The sequence below is a fragment of the Hypanus sabinus genome, chromosome 12 (genome assembly GCF_030144855.1).
Source record: "Hypanus sabinus isolate sHypSab1 chromosome 12, sHypSab1.hap1, whole genome shotgun sequence".
NCBI lineage: Eukaryota > Metazoa > Chordata > Chondrichthyes > Myliobatiformes > Dasyatidae > Hypanus > Hypanus sabinus.
In genome coordinates, this window is record NC_082717.1 from 34,844,446 (window position 1) to 34,866,648 (window position 22,203).

At 40.9% G+C, this 22,203-nt stretch overlaps 1 protein-coding gene across 1 annotated transcript in view; it reads right to left on the bottom strand.

Moving 5' to 3' along the window:
• Positions 1-22,203, bottom strand: part of LOC132402764 (pleckstrin homology domain-containing family H member 2-like) — a 141,735-nt gene that overhangs the window by 32,091 nt on the left and 87,441 nt on the right. Inside the window, exons 18-26 of the mRNA XM_059985751.1 lie at positions 19,302-19,410; positions 14,815-14,927; positions 13,787-13,966; positions 13,365-13,462; positions 9,112-9,289; positions 8,463-8,618; positions 3,556-3,653; positions 2,857-2,998; positions 1,465-1,610 (exon numbers count right to left, since the gene is read on the bottom strand). Of these exons, the coding sequence (XP_059841734.1) occupies positions 1,465-1,610; positions 2,857-2,998; positions 3,556-3,653; positions 8,463-8,618; positions 9,112-9,289; positions 13,365-13,462; positions 13,787-13,966; positions 14,815-14,927; positions 19,302-19,410 (1,220 nt within the window). The remainder of the gene's footprint in view (positions 1-1,464; positions 1,611-2,856; positions 2,999-3,555; positions 3,654-8,462; positions 8,619-9,111; positions 9,290-13,364; positions 13,463-13,786; positions 13,967-14,814; positions 14,928-19,301; positions 19,411-22,203) is intronic.

Here is a 22,203-nt window from a genome sequence, read left to right on the forward strand (position 1 = left end):
GGGGTGGGGAAGGGGTGAAGTAAAGAGCTGGGAAGTTGATTGGTGAAAGAGATAAAGGGGAATCTGATAGGAGAGTGTAGAAGACCATGGAAGAAAAGGAAGGGAGAGGTGATGGGCAGGTGGGAGACTGAAATGGGAATGAGGAATGGTGAGCGAGGAGTAATTAGCAGAAGTTTGAGAAATCAACGTTCAAGCCATCAGGTTGAAGGGTACCCAGACAGAATACAAGGTGCTGTTCCTCCACCGTCAGTGTGGCCACATCATGGCAGAAGAGGAGGGCATGGAATGAGATGCCAGAATGGGAGTGGAGAGTAGAATTGAAATGGGAGGTCAGTGGGGGATCCTGATTTTCCAGCAGAGAGAGTGAAGGTGCTTGCTGAAGCAGTTTCCCAATCTATGACGGGTCTCACCGATATACAGGACACACCAGGAGCACTGATACAGTAGGTGACCCCAACAGACTCACAGGCAAATGTCACTTCACCTGGAAGGACTGTTTGGGGCCCTGAATAGTAATGAGGGGGGAAAAGTAGGGCAGGTGTGGCACTTGTTCTGCCTGGAAGGGCAAGTATGAGGAGGGAGATCAGTGGGGAGGGGCAAATGGACAAGAATGTTGTGTAGAAAGTGATCCCTGCTGTAAGTGGTTAGTGGGGGGTGGGGGGGGGAGGGAAAGATGCGCTTGGTGGGATCCCATTGGAGATGGCTTAGACACGAGAATTGTGTAGGGAGTGATTTGACAAGGGAGTGCTCCCAGTGTGGCTTCCTGTATATCAGTGAGACCCGACATAAGATTGGGAAACTGCATTGCCGAGCACCTACTTTCTGAACGACAAAAAAAAAATGGGATCTCCCAGTGGCCCCCCCATTTCAATTCTGGTTTCCATTCTGACATGTCAGTCCATGGCTTCCTCTTCTGCCACAATGAAGTCACACTCATTGGAGGGGTCTGGGTTGCCTTCAACCTGATGGCATGAACATTGATTTTTCGAACTTCTGGTAATTGACCTCCCCCCACTTCACCATTCCTGTTTCCCTTTCTCACCTACCCATCACCTCCTGCTGGAGCTACTCCCCCTTCCCTTTCTTGCATGGTCTTCTATACTCTCCTATCAGATTCCCCCTTTTCCAGCCCTTTATCTCTTTCATCATTCAACCTCCCATCTCTTTATTTCACCCCCCTCCTCCGCTCCCAGTTTCACCCATCACCTTGTACTTCTTCCTTCCCGCCCTCTGCTTCTGGCATCTGACTTCTCATCATTCTTTTTCCAGTCCTGATGAAGGGTCTCAGCCTGAAACATCGACTGTTTACTCTTTTCCATAGATGCTGCCTGGCTTGCTGAGTTCCTCCAGCTTTTTGTATGTGTTGCCCCACAAACATTTCCAGCATCTGCAGATTTACTTGTGTCCGAGTAAAATTTGCAAATCTCCGTTGTCAGTATTTGTCCTCAGTAGTTCCATACTTACTTGAGTTCATCATCCGTACAGCCTTGTTTGTATCTTTTAGGATAAAATTTCTCTATTACTTGCTTCAGTGCCTGGTTTGATTTAGACCGCATTGAGATATGACATGCTGGAGTTGAGAATGGTCGTTCAAAGTCTCCAAACTCCACCTAATAAGAAAAACATCTAATGACGGATGTGCCACCGTATATTCATTGTTTCATAATATCTGCAGAAACGGGAACAGGAGGAGGCCATCTGACCCTGCCACAATTAAGTGGATATATCAAATTTCTCCACCATAACTATTTAATAAGTTAAATAATCTTGCTGGAAAAGGTTGTGATTACAGCCAAGGTTCAATTAGCTGATTGGGCATTCTACAGTAAGCCACACAGCCTTTCTCATGAACACCCTTTTTATTGTATGGCAATTTGAAGAGTTGCTGTTGTGACCAAAAAAGTTTGTTAGTGCAATCCTCCCTCTGAATTGCATTAATCAGAGTGTAGAACAGAGATCCCCAACCTTTTGTATGCTGTTGGACCCCACCATTAACCAAGAGGTCTGTGTACATCAGTTTGGCAATCCCTGGTGTAGAAGATATTTCAGAGTTTCCTTGAGTTTTACTATCTGTCCAAAGCTTGTTGGGGAAGGGCCATGATCTACGGCCCTGTCACCACTGGACACTGCTGGGCTGGGCCTACTGTAACAGGCTATCAAACACCTCTTGGCTGCATTAAAGATGAAAAATGTGCAGCATTGATACATTGTGTGAGAATGTATTGATTTAATAATGGCGTAATGCCCCAATGCTACACGCCATATACTGTAGGTAATAGATATATAAGAAAAATTCTCAGTCAAGAAATCAAACCAAAATAATGGGGGTGTTGGAAACCATTTTTGCTAATTAACATTTGTTGGAAACATTTTCACGAGTTTAGCATGGCAGCTCATAAGATCAAATAGTTTCTCAGCACTTGTCTTTGGGATTCCAAAGTGAAGTGGCTAACTGTGATGTTTTGAAGAGCTGCTGGTTTCATGTTTACAAGCTGTGAGGGAAAGATGCCACGCAGCTTGCTTTGCTCATTTATACTGAAATATCATCTGAACAATGTTAAGCTTTTATGAAAAAAAATTACAATCTGTAGCCTCAGGAAGCTTTCTGTGATGCTTGGACATTAACAATAAGTAAGTAATACTGTTTGCAGAGGATTAAGCACCAATAATACGTGGAATTAAAATAATTTACAGAAATGTGGAAGAAAGCATAGAAAGAAATTGGTTTACATACATTTTTTTTGCAACTAGCTATTTTTCTGCTTCACTTAGCTGATATAGATATTACCTTTACACTGCTGACTTGAGACAGATTAATGAAACTGCAATTCATCAACAGGTCTGTTACATTCTTACCTGCGCTAAGAGTGCTGCCATTTCTAACGCAAGTTCTTTGTTGACTGGAAAATGCCCATTTACAATTGCCTCATTAGTTTGGTACATCAGCAAGAGCTTTTCTCTATCTGTTTCTCCGCGAACTTGTGTGGAGAAATACAGCCTGCAAGTATGAGAATAATGGAATGGAATATGTAACATTAATGCATGCCATCAGGCAGAATCAGAGTCTCGCTTGTTACTGAAAATAAATCTGTGTCATTTGCCATTTAGTTGACTATTCAGCCCTCAGACTTGCTCTGCTTTCAATAAAATGACAGATGATTTTAATTCTATTTTCCTGCCTAATTTCCCCCTAACTCTCAAATTTCCCAAATTCCAGTGCTCTGAATTTATTCAATGAATCGGCTTCTATAGTTTTCTGGAATACAGAACTCCAAAGATTCACCACACCTTCGAAAGAATAAATTCCTCTTTATACTAACCAGTTATTATCAACTGTGCCCCCTGGTCCTTTACACCTTCCACAGTGGGAAACATCCTCCCAGCATCCATCTTACCAAGCCCATTAGAATTTTCTGTTTCAAAATGATCATCTCTCATTCGCCTGAACTCTGTTCAACCATTCGACATCAGGCAGCCGAATCATTCCTGGAAGCGATCATCACTGAACTACCCCCAAACGCACATGTATTCCCACTCTGTCTGGTTTCATTTTACCTGTTCTTATAGGTGAGCCGGACAGTTCTAATACCCTCATATTTGCCAGAATGCTGTTCCTTGGAGGCTTGTTCCCATTTGCAAATTATGTCACAAATCTGAAACAAGGTAAAAAACATTTCTGAAATGAATTTGTTAAACCTAGACAAGATCATAATACCATGTTACAATAATATTGCAGTACATAGATGGAATATTCTTTTCACTGAATTAGAATCAGAATGAAGTTTATTATTGGTAACACAGAATTTGTTGTTTTGTGGCAGCAGTACGGTGCAAAGGCATAAAGTTACTACAAATTATAGAATAAATAAAAAGAGTGAGAAAAAGAATGAGGTACTGTTCCTGAATCTTTCAGAAATCTAATGATTTTCTAGAGTGAAAGATATCTTTTCTTAAAATCATTATTTATCATGATCATGAATTAAACTGTCTTATTTTTTATAATAAAATTACTGTTAAGAAGTTTCCAACTAACGGTTGTCATTTAGATGAATTTTGCACTTCACAAAAGAAGGTTAAGTTCTGGAAACATAATCAGATATAAATATTCTCCAAAGCATCTTTACTATAACATTCCTTCGCAAGCTGATGTTCAAACCCCTTTCTATCGTTTTCATACTGACTGAACATTTCATTCTGAGTCCTTCACAACTACTACATCTTCTAGCAAACGCATAAGGTGGAAGTTGCTATCAGAGGCCTCTTTTTCTACTGTAAAGGAGGGATCAGTGGATGCAATCATGCAAGCATTTCAAGACGGACACTTCATAAAAAATGGTAAATTAACTTGATGTGGACATCACAAAGCTACTATTGAATGATTGTTCCTCAGCAGATCAGGCAGTATCTTTGGAGGGGAATAAACAGTTGATGTTCTACCTGGCACCCTTTCTCAGTACTGGAAAAGGAAGGGGGAAGATGTCAGATGAAGGAGTGCAGGGAATTTAAGCGAGAAGGTGATATGTGACGTCAGATGGGTGGGTGAGGGAGTGACGGAGTAAGAGGCTGGGAGGTGATAGGTGGAAAAATAAAAGGGCTGGAGAAGAAGAAATCTGATAGGAGAGGTAAGTGGACCATAACAGGGAAAGAGGGGCACCAGCGGGAGGTGATAGAGAGCTGAGAAGAGATAAACTGGGGGGGGGGGGCAGAGAGGCAAAATGAATAAGAGTGATGGAGAGGGGAAAAGTTACCCAGTGTTGGAGAAATTGATGTTCATCCCATCAGATTGCAGGCTATCTTGACAGACTGTAAGGTGTTCCTTCTCCAACCTGAGACTGGCTTCATTGTGGCAGAGGAGGAGGCCATGGGCCGACATGTTGGAATGGGAATGGGGATTGGAATTAAAATTGTTGGTCACCAGGAAATTTTGCTTTTTGTAGATGGGGCAAAGGTGCTGGAAAAAGAGGTCCCCCACTCTATATTGGGTCTCACCTATGTAAAGGAGGCCACATTGGGAGCACCGGATACAGTAGAAAACACCAACAGATTCACAGGTGAAGTGTTGCCTGACCTGGAAAAACTGCCTGGGGCCCTGAACGGAGATGAGGTAGAAGGTGAATGGGAAGTTGTAGCACTCCTTCTCCCTACAGTGGAGATTAGTAGAGAGGCACAAATAGGCAAGGGAGTCACCAAGGAAATGATCCTGTGGAAAGTGGAGAATGGAGGGGAAGGTAAAGATGCGTTTGGCGGTAGGGTCCTGTTGAAGATGGTGGAGAATGATGAGTTAGATGCGGACATAGATTGGCGGACTGCTTTGTCAAGCACTTTGGCAGGATTTCCTGGTGGCCAGTGATTTAAATTCCAATCCCCAATCCCATTCTGACATGTTGATCCATTGCCTCCTCTTCCGTATGATGAGGCCGCTCTCAGGTTGGAGGAGCAACACCTGATATTTTGTCTGAGTAGCCTCCAACCTGATGGCATGAACATAAATGCTCTACCTTCCTTCTTCTCCATTTACCCACTCTGGATCCCTCCTACCTCCTCTTCTCACCTGCCTATCATCTTCTCCTGGTGCCCCTCCTCCTTCCCACTCTCCACTCCTATCAGATTTCATCTTCTCCAGCTTTTTACCTTTTCTACCTATCATCCGATAGTTTCTGACTTCATCTTCCTTCCCCCACCCACTTGACTTCACCCGTCATCACCTCCCCCACTTTGTTAGATTGGCATCTCCTCCCTTCCTTTCGAGTCCTCATGAAGGGTCTTGGCCCAAAGATGCTGCCTGAAATACACAAAATGCTGGAGGAACTCTGTGTTGCTCTGGATTTCCAGCATCTGTAGAATCTGGAAGCTTGTGTAAATGATTGTTCCTGTTCACATTTGACTCACACTCATAACATGTTGAATGGTTTATTGCAAATGGCAACTCAGGGGGATGATATAACAAAACAGTGAGCAACAACTTTGGACTCAAATTCAGTAAGACCAAACAATTGTGGAACATAGGAAGGGGGAAGCTGGGAGAACACACACCAAGGGGTCAGCAGTGATAAACAGGATAAGTTTCAAGTGCAAACACAAGGAAATCTGCAGATGCTGGAAATTCAAACAACACACACAAAATGCTGGTGGAACACAGCAGGCCAGACAGCATCTATAGGGAGAAGCGATGTCGACGTTTCGGGCCAAGACCCTTCGTCAGGAATTTCAAGTTCCTGGAGGTTAACATCTCCAAATATTTATCCTGGACCTAACATATTGATGCAATTACAAAGAAGGTATGCCATGGGCTATACCTTATGAAATTTGAACAGATATGGTGTGTCACCAAAGATTCCAGTAAATTTTTACAGATGTACAGTGGTGAGTATTCTGGTTGGCAGATCAGAGTCTGGTGTAGGGGTGCCAACTCAAAGAGATTTGCTGCAGAGCAGCACAGACAGTTGTAAACTCAGTTAGCTCCAACATGGGCACTAGCCTCCCCCACCATCAACAACATCTTCAAAGCGCGATGCCTCAAGAAAGTGGCATCAATCATTAAGGACCCCCCCCCCCCCCCCAATCCAGGACATGCCCTCTTCTCATTATATCCAGGGACGTGGTACAGGAGCCTGAAGATGTACAATCAACATTTTAGGAACAGCTTCTTCCCCTCCGCCATCAGATTTCTGAATGGTTCAGGAACCAGTGAACACTACCTCATTTCTTGCTCTCTTTTTACACTACTTATTTATTTTTTTAAATTTCTTATTGCAGCATATAGTAATTTTTAATGTATTGTACTCTACTGCTGCTGCTAAACAACAACCTTCATGACATATATCAGTGATAATAAGCCTGATTCTGACAATCTGGAATCGAGAGGGTAATTAGGGAACAACTTCATTCTGAAGTATAAAATATCAGTAAAATGGAATGGTTTTATATCACTTATCACTCAATCACTGAGAATATTAGTTTAAAATAATGGAATATACACTCTAGGATCACTTTTTTTTTTAGGTACCTCCTATACCAAATAGAGAGGCCACTGAGTGTATGTGTGTGGTTTTCTGCTGCTGTATCCCATCCACTTCAAGGTTCGAAGTGTTGTGCATTCAGAGAAGCTCTTCTACACACTACTGTGTAATGCACAGTTTTTTTGAGTTACTGTTGCCTTCCTGCCAGCTTGAACCAGTCTGGTCATTCTTCTCTCGCATTAACAAGGCATTTTTCACCCACAGACTTGCCACATACTAGATTTTTTTTTTGCTTTACGCACCATTCTCTGTAAACTTTAGAAACTGTTGTGCATGAAAACCAGGAGATCAGCAGTTTCTGAGATACTCAAACCACCCCATCTGGCTTCAACAATCATTTCACGGTCAAAGACACTCAGATCGCATTTCTTCCCCATTCTGATGTTTGGTCTGAACAACAACTGAACCTCTTGAACATGTCTCCATGGGTTTATGCATTGAGTTGCTGTGATATGATTAGCTGAATAGATATTTGCATTTATGAGCAGGTGTCTAGGTGTATCTAATAAAGTGGTTCTTTATTTTAAAATAAATCTATGAAAACTATTTTTTGGAAAGAAAGAAAATGTATTGAAATTACACCTTTATTTCATAAAGACATTCCCCAAATTTTTGTAGAAAGCTTGGACAAGTTCAGTCAAAGTACGAGGATCAAATCTTTCACTAAAATTTAAGATACTAGGCTAGTTGATTTCAAATATTAAAAGGGTGAGCACAAGATATCAAAGCACAGTTTTTGATATCGTATTGAAACTGAAAATACTACAAACATTCAGTCAGTCAATTTTTGAATGTTAATGATTCTTTGAGAGAACTGGAAGCAAATCAGTTTAAAGTTACGGTGAGTGTGAGGCTGGATGGAGAGGTCAAAGGGGAAGTTGCCACGGCTACAAATTGTAGATGATGTCAATTGTCATCTGGTGGATGGGTTAACAGGGACATGGGGAGGAAATAGACAGCCAAGAGTGTTTGTATGTGTGTGCTTGTGAGGAAACCAAGGCAACAAAATTACTTAGACTGAGAAAACCAACGAGGTCATATTTATTTCAGATTTGTATGTGCAGATTTTGTTTAAGCTTTTCTTTACACTTACTTCTTCACATGTTAATAATTTAAACAACTGTCTTTTAAAGTAATTAGTAGATTTTAAAATGTTCATTTTACAGTTCCCTTTTTTCTTATACACTTACTCTCCTTTCCTATCAGTCCTTCCAGAAAGACATTCCCCAGCCTGACCTGACTAATTATGATAGGGTTAGGGATCTTGTTCAGATATTCTATCCAACTGTTACTAAACTATTGAACGGACTTGTACCTCAATAGATTCTTGACCTCACTGCTCTGCAATGCCGACATGTTTTGGTTTTAATAATTAAGCTGTGCACATGTTTATATGTATGGATTCACATTAGTCACAAGACCTCAGATCTGCTAAATGATTACCTTTATGTTTCCCTGGAGACAGTGTTCCTGATCATTTCCTGAAGGATCATCTGTGTACAGAAAGAATCCAGACTGCACAGGTTTCCTCATGCCTGTTTCTTGGTTCAGAGTGTGTAGAAATTCTTCCACTGTAGTGGATGCATCAAATCCAACCACCTATACACACAGAACACAGAAGTTTTATAACTAATGCAGGTTGTAAAAGTTAAAAATGTTAAATAAAAGAAGTATTTTAATGCTTTCAACAAAGTCATGTTGTCACTTTTGGCTGAAAATTATTTATTGTGTGTTGTGGATGCTCATGTTGCAGTTGTGATCATTATTTGGTTTTGTGCAATGGATTCATTGAAAATTAAGATACATCTCAATTCACACTGTTTCTCAAGCATTTGCAATTGTTAGATTCAACTTCAGACTTACAATCAGAAAAATTATTTTCAGATTCCAATGATTCAGTATTTTTAAAAAAGTCAGCTGAAATATTCAGCACCATAACTTTTGCAATGAATATTGACTACTAACGAAGAAAAAATATTGCCACAATTTGTTCTGCTTCAACAGAATGCACCAGAGCAATTAACATCCCATAAATAATGAGTGGCGGCAATAATTATACATTGAAAGTTATACCGCCAAGCTACATGCTCACCTGGTAGGTGCCATTCATGAAATGAACAGGAATGCTGAATGGTAGTGAGTGGTGGTAGGGATTTCTCAAGAGGATTGATAGGATTTCCATTCTAGACGGTTTTGATTCCCGACCTCCATTTTTCTGAGTTCTCTCCAGTGATCGCTGGCAGTAAATAGCATACTTTCCCACTTCAGTTCTGCAATTTGTTAGTGGAGCACAACAAAATCATACTTTAAATTCTTTAATGTGTGAAACAAACCACGTTTCAGTAATGAATATTAGCAAAAAACGCTGAATTATAATGTTTTGATAAATCAATGGTTTAAATAGGAGGGGGAGGGGAGGGAGAGGGAGAAGAATTAGTGGATTCAAATGGAAGACCCTTCATTAAAACTGGGAAAAAAGAACAATTAGGTTTTAATTTGTCCATAACCAATATAACCTTTCCCTCCTACATAGTACATAATCCTTGTCCATAATCAATGTAACCCTTCCGTCCTACACAGTACATAATCAATATAACCCTTCCCTCCGACACAGTCCATAATGAATATAACCCTTCCCTCCTACACAGTACATAATCAATGTAACCCTTCCCTCCTACATAGTACATAATCAATGTAACCCTTCCCTCCGACACAGTCCATAATCAATGTAACCCTTCCCTCCGACACAGTACATAATCAATGTAACCCTTCCCTCCTACACAGTACATAATCAATGTAACCCTTCCCTCCTACACAGTACATAATCAATGTAACCCTTCCCTCGTACACAGTCCATAATCAATGTAACCCTTCCCTCCTACACAGCCCATAATCAATGTAACCCTTCCCTCCTACACAGTACATAATCAATGTAACCCTTCCCTCCGACACAGTCCATAATCAATGTAACCCTTCCCTCCTACACAGCCCATAATCAATGTAACCCTTCCCTCCTACACAGTCCATAATCAATATAACCCTTCCCTCCTACACAGTACATAATCAATGTAACCCTTCCCTCCGACACAGTACATAATCAATGTAACCCTTCCCTCCGACACAGTCCATAATCAATGTAACCCTTCCCTCCTACACAGTACATAATCAATGTAACCCTTCCCTCCGACACAGTACATAATCAATGTAACCCTTCCCTCCGACACAGTACATAATCAATATAACCCTTCCCTCCGACACAGTACATAATCAATGTAACCCTTCCCTCGTACACAGTCCATAATCAATATAACCCTTCTCTCCTACACAGTACATAATCAATGTAACCCTTCCCTCCTACACAGTACATAATCAATATAACCCTTCCCTCTGACACAGTACATAATCAATGTAACCCTTCCCTCCTACACAGTACATAATCAATATAACCCTTCCCTCGTACACAGTCCATAATCAATATAACCCTTCCCTCCTACACAGCCCATAATCAATGTAACCCTTCCCTCCGACACAGTCCATAATCAATATAACCCTTCTCTCCTACACAGTACATAATCAATGTAACCCTTCCCTCCTACACAGTACATAATCCTTGTCCATAATCAATATATCACTGCCCTCTGCACAGTCTATAATCCTTGTCGATGATCAATATAACCCTTCCCTCCTACACAGCCCATATTCAATGTAACACTTCCCTCCTACACAGTACATAATCCTTGTCCATAATCAATATAACACTGCCCTCTGCACAGTCTACAATCCTTGTCTATAATCCAAAATAACCCTTTCCTCCTACAAAGCCTGTAATTCTCGTCCATAACCAATATAACCATTCCCTCCTACACAGCCCATAATCAATGTAACCCTTCCCTCGTACACAGTCCATAATCAATATAACCCTTCCCTCCTACACAGTACATAATCCTTGTCCATAATCAATATAATCCTTCCCTCCTACACAGCCCATAATCCTTGTCCATAATCAACATAACCCTTCCCTTTATTTTTCTTACACTCCATGTGCCTATTGAAAAATCTCTTGAATGTCTCTATTGTGTCAGCCTCTATGATTACCCCTAGCAACACATTCCAGGCACTGACCACAGTGTGTAAATAGAACCTAGTCTGACATTTCCCCTAAACTTTACTCCACTCGGCTTAAATGAATGTTCTCTGATTCTGACCATTACCACCCCAGAAAAAAGTGCTGGCTGGTTGTCCACTCTATCTCTCCCCCTCATACACTTCAATCAAGTCACCTCTCAAAGTCCATCACTCAAAAGAGAATTGTGACAGAACAGGTTAGCAATGCTAATTCTCCCACTAACCTTGCCTCTTTGCCCAGTTAATCGTTCATAGAACAGACCCCTGCAGAATGCCACTAACTACTAACCTTCAGGCATAATACTACTACCCTCTGCTTTCTGAGGGCAAGCTAATTCCAAACCTATGTAGCCAAGTTTCTCTGGAGCCCATGCTTGATGACTTTCTGAATGAACCAACTACAGGGAACCTTTTTAGATGCCTTACTGAAATCCATATAGACCACATCCACCTTCATCAATTTTTTTTGTCACCTCCCTGAAAAACTCAATCAGGCTCGTGAGGTGTTACCTACCTCTCTCAGATTCCTGTGGACTCTCTCCTTGTGAGGCGAGTTTTTGATTTTGCAGAGTGGTAGGATGCCTGGGAGGCAGTGCCATGGGAGGTGTTTCAAGCAGATAAGACAGCAACATTGAAGAGGCATTCAGACAAATGGATGGGCAGGAAATAGCTGGACTTGGACCATGTGTAGGCAGATGGGGGTCAGTTTGAACTGGATTGTGGTTGGCTCAGACGAAGGGCTTGCTATGCTGTCTTGCTATGCTATGTTCCAGAGTTCTATTGAAGAGTATTCAACAGTGTTTCCAGCACTTTCTTTTTATTTTAAATAAGTTACAGCAAGAATGGCAGGCGACTTGCAGTGATGATTGTTGGTGGTGGACCCATGTCAAAAAAGATTCTGTGTGATCATTTGCTCTGATCAGTTTTTAGAGTTATTAAAATGTAAGATACAAGTCAAGATTGTTTGCTCTGAGAATTTCATTTCCAGCCACTGTTACTTCAGCAAACAACCATTGGACTATAATTTGCTGTTATAGGGCAGCTTGCATTATCAGTTTGACTTGCCCTCTTAGAACTTCTGCATGTCAAGTTGCCGAAGTGTGCGCTGATAATAGACACTAATAGCAGTAATTGAAGGATTTCCTCCAAGAAGGTGGAATAGAGGTGTATATTATTATTGGTGAATTCTAGGTTAAATCAAGTGCAGAGGGGGAAAAAAAGTGAAAAAGATTCAAGATAAACTAAAAGCAAATTTCAAAGTGATATTTGTTTTAAATTAGTATTTCCAACAAGACAGGGCATTGAGTACAGGAATTGAGACATTATGTTGCAGTCTTTGGTGAGGTTGCATTTGGAAAACTGTGTACAGTATTTCCTGTTGTAGGAAAGATTTTCTTAAACTGGAAAGAATGCAGAAAAGATCTATGAAGATCTATGAAGATGTTGCTAGGACCAAAGGGCCTGAGTCATAAGGAGAGCTTGGCCAGGCTACGCCTTTATTCCTTGCAGTGTAGGAGAACGACAGGTGACCTTGTAGAGATGTATATAATCATGAGGGGCATTGATAAAGTTAAATGATAGCAGTCTTTTCACAGAGTAGAGTGCTCAAAACCAGGGGGCAAAGATTTAGAGTAAGATTTAAAAGGGATTTGAGAGGCAACCTTTACAGAGGATAGTGTAGATAGAACAAGCTGCCATTGTAAGTGGTTGAGGTGGGTACATTTAAAAAGGACATGGGTAGATACACACAGGGGCAAGACTTGGAGGAATATGGGCTGAACGGAGAATATTGGGATTGGATGGGTGGGCACCATGGTCGGCATGGACTTGTTGGGCTGAAGGGCTTGTATCCATGCTATATTGCTCTATGATTCTACAACATTTAGTTTATTTACACTCCTAGAAATACTGTCTGGCAGAAATGAGCACCTGGCATATTAGAGCAGAATGTAGACTGAAGATCAGGTTTTGTATTGAGAGTTTAGCCATTATTTGTTGCACAGATACAATGACTATGCCATTCAATGCAGTTTAATGTGGGGACATTGCTTTTGTGAAGCTGAGAATGGAGTGGAGCATTAGTTTCTGGATTTCTGCATTTCACTATACTTCTCTTGTTTGAAGTTGCTATGATATTCATGCAGAAATACTGATCAGTGTTATTAATCTCAACATTATTAAGACAACATATTATTGACCATTTCTTTTTGTAGTGCATACCTAGGATCTGCATTCTGCTGTAGATGACCTCTGAGTAACCAGAGAAAAGGATGCTGAGGAAGAAAAAGTCCAATGCATAGAGCCAACAACTGCCATCCCTAAAATAGACAAAAAATTATTATAACCCACGCGAAATGAAACTACTTCACAGTTTACCCTGCTAATTCTTATTTATTATTTTAAACAGTATATTCTACAAATATTTATAAGCAATTCACTATTATAGGTCTCGTTTCAAAGATCATTTCAACCATAACCCAATATGTAAACAATTCACAAGTATAATGAGAGAAGCAGCACCTCACAGATTTAGTGAGTTTTAACCGACATGTCATTTCACTTATTTTATTCTCATCTAAATAATAATTTGATTCAACTTATAACTAAATAATGCACAGCTTTACAGAAAATTCTTCACGTACCTGCAGTGTTCCGGCCTGTTTCTGGGCTTGTAGCTTTCTTGTTTGCTTGATTAATTGGCAGTAGATCTCATTCTGAAGATCTTTATGTGTGAGACACACTTGTAAAGCACTCTGAGCCAGTGATACATGATAGTCAATGGCAGGGGCATCAATAGCAACGTTGATGAATAACTGGGAAGTCTGGAGAGTAAAACAAGCATTTTATTTTCCAACAGATGGTGGATGTTGGGGCCATTTCTGTTGGAGTTTAGTCAAAGCATAAAAGTAGCCAACATTTGAGACTAAACTATCTCACGAACTATATGTTCAGCTGGACCTAGGAGTGATGAAGTAATGTGGTAACGTGCTTCTCAACTTGGGGTTTGCAGCTCAAGAGTCATTGAACAATTTAGTTCTGAGGAAACCTTAAAAGTTCCTACAGGAAGCCAAAGCACACCAGAAAATGGGGAAGAAAGTCCCTAAGAAAGGAAATACAGGATGTCAGAAGAAACTCAGATAACCCTCACAGCAAGGGTATAGTCTGCACAATAATTAATCTGGAAAGATGACAGACAGTACATTATGATCTTAAGAATTGGGTATGTAAACTAAAGGTTGTTTTAAACTAAAGAAAACAAAAGAGGGAAATTAAAAAATAGGATCCCCCCCCCCTCCAAACAATGAATGCTGGTCTAATCTAATATTGTTCAATCATTTTGATGAGCAATTTCCAAAGCCTGAAGGAATGTGGCATAACACTTGCCTTTTCAGCTGTTATATACACTAAGATGGTAAAAATAGTAGCAATTTCAATATATGTCTTCTATACAAATACAGACACTTCTTATCCATTGAGGTGGTAACTTCACAAAGCTAATAAAGGAGATGGCCAGCAGTGACATTAGGATTTTTGTGTTCAACATTGAGTTTGCCCTCTCTTGAAGATGTTGTGGCATCTTGGGGTAAATAGCAGTGAGCTTTGTTGTTCTCACTATTACTCTGAATGGAAGTTATGTCCCATTGTTCTTCACTTTACGAGTGAAAGTTACCTTAAACAGTTTGAGTGCTTCAGTTTGCAGTGCTGCAGAAGGCAGTGTGGTAAGGGGAGATGTTATCCCATCTTTACAGTAGCACAGAGTAGGGTGCATCCAGATCTGAGAGGCTGAAAAGAGAAAACACAAAGAAATCAACCTTAGAACTAAATAAATGCAAGTTAAAACAATAACAGTTACGACAAGTAAACCAGCTCCCAGCCGGGTACAGATATTATGATCGACATTTCAATGACAAACTCTGCCACCTTCATCAGGGATGATGCCTGGGCATGTCTAGTCTGGTGGCATTTATACCCCTATAAGCCATTCTTCCTGATTGGTTAGCCCTCATCCAATCAGGTTTCAGCTTTCCCACCATTTTTACAATCGAATTCCAGTTCTTAGAGCAAAAACTTTCATCTTTATTAAAATTCTTTTCCTTTAGTTTTATTTCAATAGCTTCCAGGTGATGAGGGTTTCCACCAAGTGTCCCATATGGCAGATATAGGTTGCTCTGCATTCACAGGCACTAGATCCTCTTTCACTTACCTCTCCAGGGAGAAAGTTCACTGCAATATTTGTTGCTTTGTTTTTTTAGCCTTCCTTCTGAGACACGGAGCAAGGCCATCAACCTTACGTTCGTGAGGTTGCATTCAGCTGTGGTTTCTCTGGCGGTTAAATGCATTCTGTGATGAGCTAAGCCAAGCGTTGATTAGGGAGTGTGTCCATTACATTAGATCCAGTCTGGATATCAATGCGAACAGACTACTGTCTCTTCACCTGGGACTGTCTCCTAGTGATTGGGAGTACATCGACAGGTGCCCTGCTGTCCAAGGTGAACTAGTTCCATGAAGAAACACTGTGAAGCAGGTCAGGAAATACAACAAACCATCCTAACAAAATGCAGCCATCCCACTATTGGACCCAAAAAGGACTGTCATCAAATCAAACTGGGCAAACATCAACAAGGTGACTAGATTGATCCTCACCAAGGGGCTAAACTTCGCTCTGGTCCCCAGTGCTATACCTTATCAGGACTACACTGGCGGAGTAGAGCAAGAAATCCGAAAACTACCGCGGAGGAGGTAAGGATAGAGGTCTGGATGGCCCTAAAATGAGGCATTTTGCCAAAACTGAGCATTACAAAAGGAGAGCGGCTGGCCCTCCAGGCATTATGGTGAAACCCATCCATCATGATTTTACCAGTGGACGAAGGAAATACAGCAGTCCTAATGTCTTCCAAGGAATACCACAGCAAAGTCCTATGGATTCTGGACAATCCCACCTACAGAGTTTTATTGCAGGATCCCACAGATTCGACTGTCAGGATGATCTTTGCCTTACGGAAGAAATCCAGACTGCCAGCAGACATCTGCAAGACACTTCTGCCTCAGGCACTGGTGCCACCAAGGTATTACGGGCTCCCTAAGATACACAAAGAGGGTCTCCCCATCACCCTCCCCCCACCCCAAGGATTATCTTCTGTGGAATAGATTCTCCAACTTATTACCTTGCTAAACATTTAGTTGCTAAATGTCTTCCTTTATCAACCATTTAATGACCAAGTTTCTCACTTTGTTGGGGTTTGTCAGCATTACATCACAAATTCGACTGATTTCGTTAAAACAATAACCAACATCCAGCTGAACCTGGAGAACATAATGGTCAGTTCATGAGTGTTTCCATTAAGGACAGCTCAGTCCTCCTGCAGTTAAGTTTTGATAAGGGTACCACTGAACTTTTTGAAATCACCCTTACATTGATGTACTTCCTCTACAAGGGGAACTACTGTGAACAAATAGACAGAGTGGCCATGGGATTGCCCTTGTCACTGGCTGTACCTAATTACTAAATGGGGGACTTTGAGGAGAGGGCTCTGGAGTTCATTGCCCTCACGCCGCAAATGCTTCTTCAGAAGTATCAATGACATCTTCATAGTTTGGCCTCATGGACTCCAGGCAAACCAACAGTTCCACGACTATCTGAACAGTATACATCCAAACATTCAATTTATGACGGAGATGGAGAAGAATGGTTGCCTCCTGTGCCTGGACATTCCAATACGACGGAAACTGGATGGTAGCTTTGGACATGGCGTGTATTGGCATCACACGGACTAATACCTCAAAAGTAACAGCCACCATCACGCCTCCCAATGTAGAGTGGTTCTTCCTACTTTGATTAATCATGTGAAAACTATTTCAGACCTGGAGAGCTTTCCCCCAATTAAATAAGTTGATTACACACGATGTTCCTACAGAGTGGCTACAAAATGAGGGAAATCAATTGGGCTGAAAGAAAAAGCAGTCGCCACCGCCTGTCTTCCCTATAGTTCACTGCTTTCTGGAAGGATCAACAGGGTCCTGAAGAAATACCGGATTAATACCATCCACAAACTTGTAGGGAAGCTTAAATCACACCTTATGTGGTTCAAGGATGACCTGGGACTCAGGTCGGCTGGCGGTTACAGGATTCCCTGTGAACGCAGAGCAGCGTATATCAGCCAGATGGGATGCACGGTGGAAACCCGCATCAAGGAGCACAGGAGGCGTATCTGTTTGGGTTACTCAGAAAAACTGGCAGTAGCAAAACACTGCATTCACAAAGGCCATAGGATTGACTTTGACGGCACAAAACTACTGTGCCGCAACATTGGCTTTTGGGACTGTCTAATAAAGGAAGCCATTGAAATAAAACTAGAGGAGAAGAATTTTAACAAAGACGAAATTCTCTCTCTAAGTAAGAACTGGAACTTGATCGCAAACAAGGTGAGAGAGCGGTTGAAGAATAACCTATCAGGAGGGATGAACTACGGGGGTATAAGTACCACTGAACTAGACATGCCCATGCGTTAACCCTGTAGAAGATGATGAAGCTTGTCATCGAAATGTAGGTTATAATCGATAAATGTACAAGGCTGGAATCCCAAGAAGACTTTATTCATTACATACGCGGGGAGAGCACTAGATCCTTTTTCATAACATTTATGTCTGCATGTTAAAATTCTAAATCATTGTTCAGATCAACAGTAAGTAACGTATGAACGTACTGATACATTTACACACATAAAAACTTTGTCTTGGCAATACCTCATTCCCAAATCATTGGAAAATGAGAATTCTTACGTCAGATGTTTGTACATAGAAAGACATGCTTTGTGAATGAAATTTCACTTGTAAGGCTTGCACTAAGTTTCTCACTAAATGCACAGGAGTAGTTTGATGCCTCTGAAGCTACTTCAGTATTGCTGAAGTCACCAAAGTCAGCATGTGAAATCGATAGTATCAATACACGTGAGGTGTTAACTTTTAGGAGGAAGGACAAGGAGGTCCCTTATTACTTAGAGGGTGGAAGTTCACGTGACTAGAGGAACAAAGGGATTCTGGATCATATCAGAAAATACAGGGTTACCAATATCAGGATAGAATGAACAGACTAGCTCTTTTTTCTCTTGAGAAAATAGGACTAAATGATAACCTTATGAAAGACTTTTAAAATGAGGTATGCTTTTGATAGAATGGATGAAGAGAATGTTTCTTCTTGTGGAGAATATATAGTAACTAGAGATATTGTCAAATATATCCAAATGGAAATTCAGAAGTAATTAGTTTATTCAAAGAATAATGAGGTTGTGGAACTTACTGGGTGGGGGCTACAAATAATATTGATGCATTGCAGTGAAGGCTCAATAAGCAGAGAAGAAAGAAAGGAATGGATTTAAGTGGAAGAGAGATAGGAAGAGGATCATGGCTCATGTTGGGTTATACAAGTTAAGCTAAACATTCGGTGACTGCAGTTTTCATCCAATGTGACCTTATGAAATAGACCTCAAAAAGGATCATTTTAAAATTTTGACTTTACTTTCCACTCATCTTTGACATAGTGAATGGGTGTTTGTGCCTATAATTTCTGTAACTGATCTTAAGTTTGATCTTGGTGAGCATAGCCTCTCCAGGCTGAGTGAAGATGAGCTGGGACAATTTCTGAGCTGTCTGTGGATAGAAAAAATGAAAATGTGGAAGAAATGGCTGGCCATGTATTACCTGGAAAGGAAAATCTGCAAATCTAGTGCAATCCAACTATAGTTTTTCCATTTCAGATGATACTACTGTTTTGGATAATCTTCAATAATACCAAATTAAATAGTTACATGAAGTAACTTTCAAAGCAGATCATTTAAAATACTACATGATATAGGGATGAGTAGTCCCCTCAAGAATCTGGGTTGGAATACATCTGGAATACAAAATTCAATTACTTAATGTCTAATAATCAGTTGTTACAGCACAGGAGGTTGTGATTGAGAAGGCAGAAGGTTGTTGGGATGAAATATAGATGCCTTTTCTTCAGTTCAAACCACATCAAGAATGCTTTATAACCTTATGAAAAGACTTTTAAAATGAGGTAGAATTTGATAGAATGGATATTTTCACTATGCTAGACATACCATTCAAACATAATGTTATATTTTATATACATCTGAAATAGTCAATTAGACTTACATAAATCATTGTCTGCATTCAGCAGGTTGCCGACCAGTTGTTCAAATTCAGTTCCCACATTTATATCAGTGCAACCTGAAGCTACAATTAGTTGGTAAAACCAGGTGTCCTTGAAAAAAGCAAACCACATTAAAGCAACAATGATTAATCCAAGTCCTGATAAAATTCATATGGATTCTGTAACTGGCTAACTATAGGGCATTCCTTAAATTCAAGTTTAACTTTGATGAGAGTAAATAATCAATTGTCTTAATGTTCACATGTGTGGGTGTCTGCTTTGGTCAGGAGAATATTCTGAGTCAGGTCAAACACAAACTTTGGTGCAGTGATGAATAAAACTGCAAAGTTCTACGTTCAAAGTAAATCTATTTATCAAAGTACATATCAGTCACCATATGAACCCTGAGATGCATTTTCGTGTGGGCATACTGAGTCAATACAAGAACCGTAACAGAGTTAATGAAGGACTGTACACCACAGGACAAACGCACAACCAATGTGCAAAAGACAACAAACTGCAAGTTCAAAAGTAAAAAATATATAGTTATGATAAATTAGCGAGCAATAAATATCAAGAACATGAGAGGAAAAGTCCTTGAAAGTGAGTTAATAGGCTGTGGGAACATTTTAGAGATGTGGTAAGTGAGGTTGAGTCAAGGTATCTCTACTGATTCAAAAGCCTGATGGTTGAGGGGTAGTAACTGTTCCTGAACCTGGTAATATTGAGTCTTGAGGCTCCTGTACCTTCTTCCTGATGGCAGTAGTGAGAGGAGAGCAGGTGGGGGTCCCTGATGATGGATGCTGCTTTCCAGCAACAGCACTCTGTATAGATGTGCACCAAATGGTAGGGAGGGCCTGACCACATGATGGACTGGGCCATATCCACTACTTTGTGTAGGATTTTCCGTTCAAAGGTATTGGTGTTTAACCTCCCAGGCAGTCATGCAACCAGTCAATATACATACATCTATAGAAATTTGTCAAAGCTTTAGATGTCATGCTGAATTTTCACAAGCTTCTAAGGAAGTAGAGATGTTGCCTTGCTTTCTGTGTTTACGTGCTGGGCCTGGGGCTAGCCCTCTGAAATGATACCGCTGAGGAATTTGAAGTTACTGACCCACTCCACCTCTGATTCCCCAGTGACGACTGGCTCATGGACCAATGGTTTCCTCCTGCTGAAGTCAATAATCAGCTCCTTGGTCTTGCTGACATTGAGTGAGAGGCTGTTGTTGTGGCACCATTTGGCCAGATTTTCAATCTCACTTCTTTATGCTGATTTGTCACCACCTTCAATTTTGGCAATGACTATGGTGTCATCAAACTTAAATATGGCATAGGAGTTGTGCTTAGCCTTATAGTAGTATGTATAAAGTGAGTAGAGCTTGTAACCTTGTGGTGCACTTAATCACATGGCCTTGTTGTGCACCTGTGCTAATGAAGATGTTGCCAATCTGAACTGACTGGGGTCTGGAAGTGAGGAAATCCAGGATCCAATTGCACAAGGAGGTATTGAGGCTTGGAGCTTATTGATTAGTTTTGAAGGGAGGATACTATTGAATGCTGAGCTGTAGTCAATACAGAACATCCTGATGTATGGATCTTCACTATCCAGATGTTCAAGGGTTGAATGAAGAGCCAATGAAATGGCATATGCGACTGACCTGTTGTAAAGTAGGCAAATTGGAGTGGATCCAAGTCACTTCACAGGCAGGAGTTTATATGTTTCATCACCAACCTCTCAAAGCACTTCATCATAAGTGCTACCGGATGATAGTCACCGAGGCAGGTTACCACATTCTTCTTGCGCACTGGTATAATTAAAGTCTGTTTAAAGCATTTGGGCACCATAGACTTCTGGAGTGACAGGTTAAAGATTTTGGTGAACACGCCAGCCAGCTGATCAGCACAGATCTTTAGTACTCGGCCAGGAGCCCCATCTGGACCAGATAGTTTCCATTGGTTCATCCTCCTGAACAACGCTCTTTTGTCAGCCTTGGAGACTGAAATCATAGGGTCAATGGGGGCTGTGCGAGTTCGTGAAGGTTCCTCCATGTTTTGACGGTCAAAAACGAGCATAAAGGCCATTGAGCTGATTTGGAAGTAAAGCCCTGTTGTTATCTATGTTATTTGTTGTCACTTTGTAAGAAGTAATAGCATTCAAGCTCTACCACAGCTGTTGATTTAAGTTTAGTCTGGAATTGCCACTTCGCCTGTGAGATGGCTTTAGACTGTAAGACCATAAGACATAAGAGCAGAAATAGGCCATTCAGCCTAATGAGCCTTCTCTGTCATTCAATCATGGCTGATCCCGGATCCCACTCAACCCCATACATCTGCCTTCTTGCCATATCCTTCGATGCCCTGACTGATCAGGAAACTATCAACTTCTACCTTAAATGTACCTACGGACGGCCTTCAATCGAGTCTGTGGCAGAGCATTCCACAGATTCACTACTCTCTGACTAAAAAAATTCCTCCTTACCTCTGTTCTAAAGGGTCGCCCGTCAATTTTCAGGCTGTGCCCTCTAGTTCTGGAAAACTGCACCACAGGAAACATCCTCTCCACATCCACCCTATTTGGTCCTTTTAAAATTTGGTTGGTCTCAATGAGATCCCCCTCCCCCTGCATTCTTCTAAATTCCAGTGAGTACAGGCCCAAAGTTGCCAAATGATCCTCATATGTTAACCCCTTCATTCCTGAAATCATCCTCGTGAACCTCCTCTGGACTCTCTACAAGGACAACACATCCTGAGATATAATGCCCAAAATGATTGGCAATACTCCAAGTGCAGTCTGACTATTGCATTACCTTAGCATTATCTCCTTGCTTTTATATGCTATTCCCCTTGAGATAAATGCGAACATTGCATTTACCTTCTTTACCACAGATTCAACCTGTAA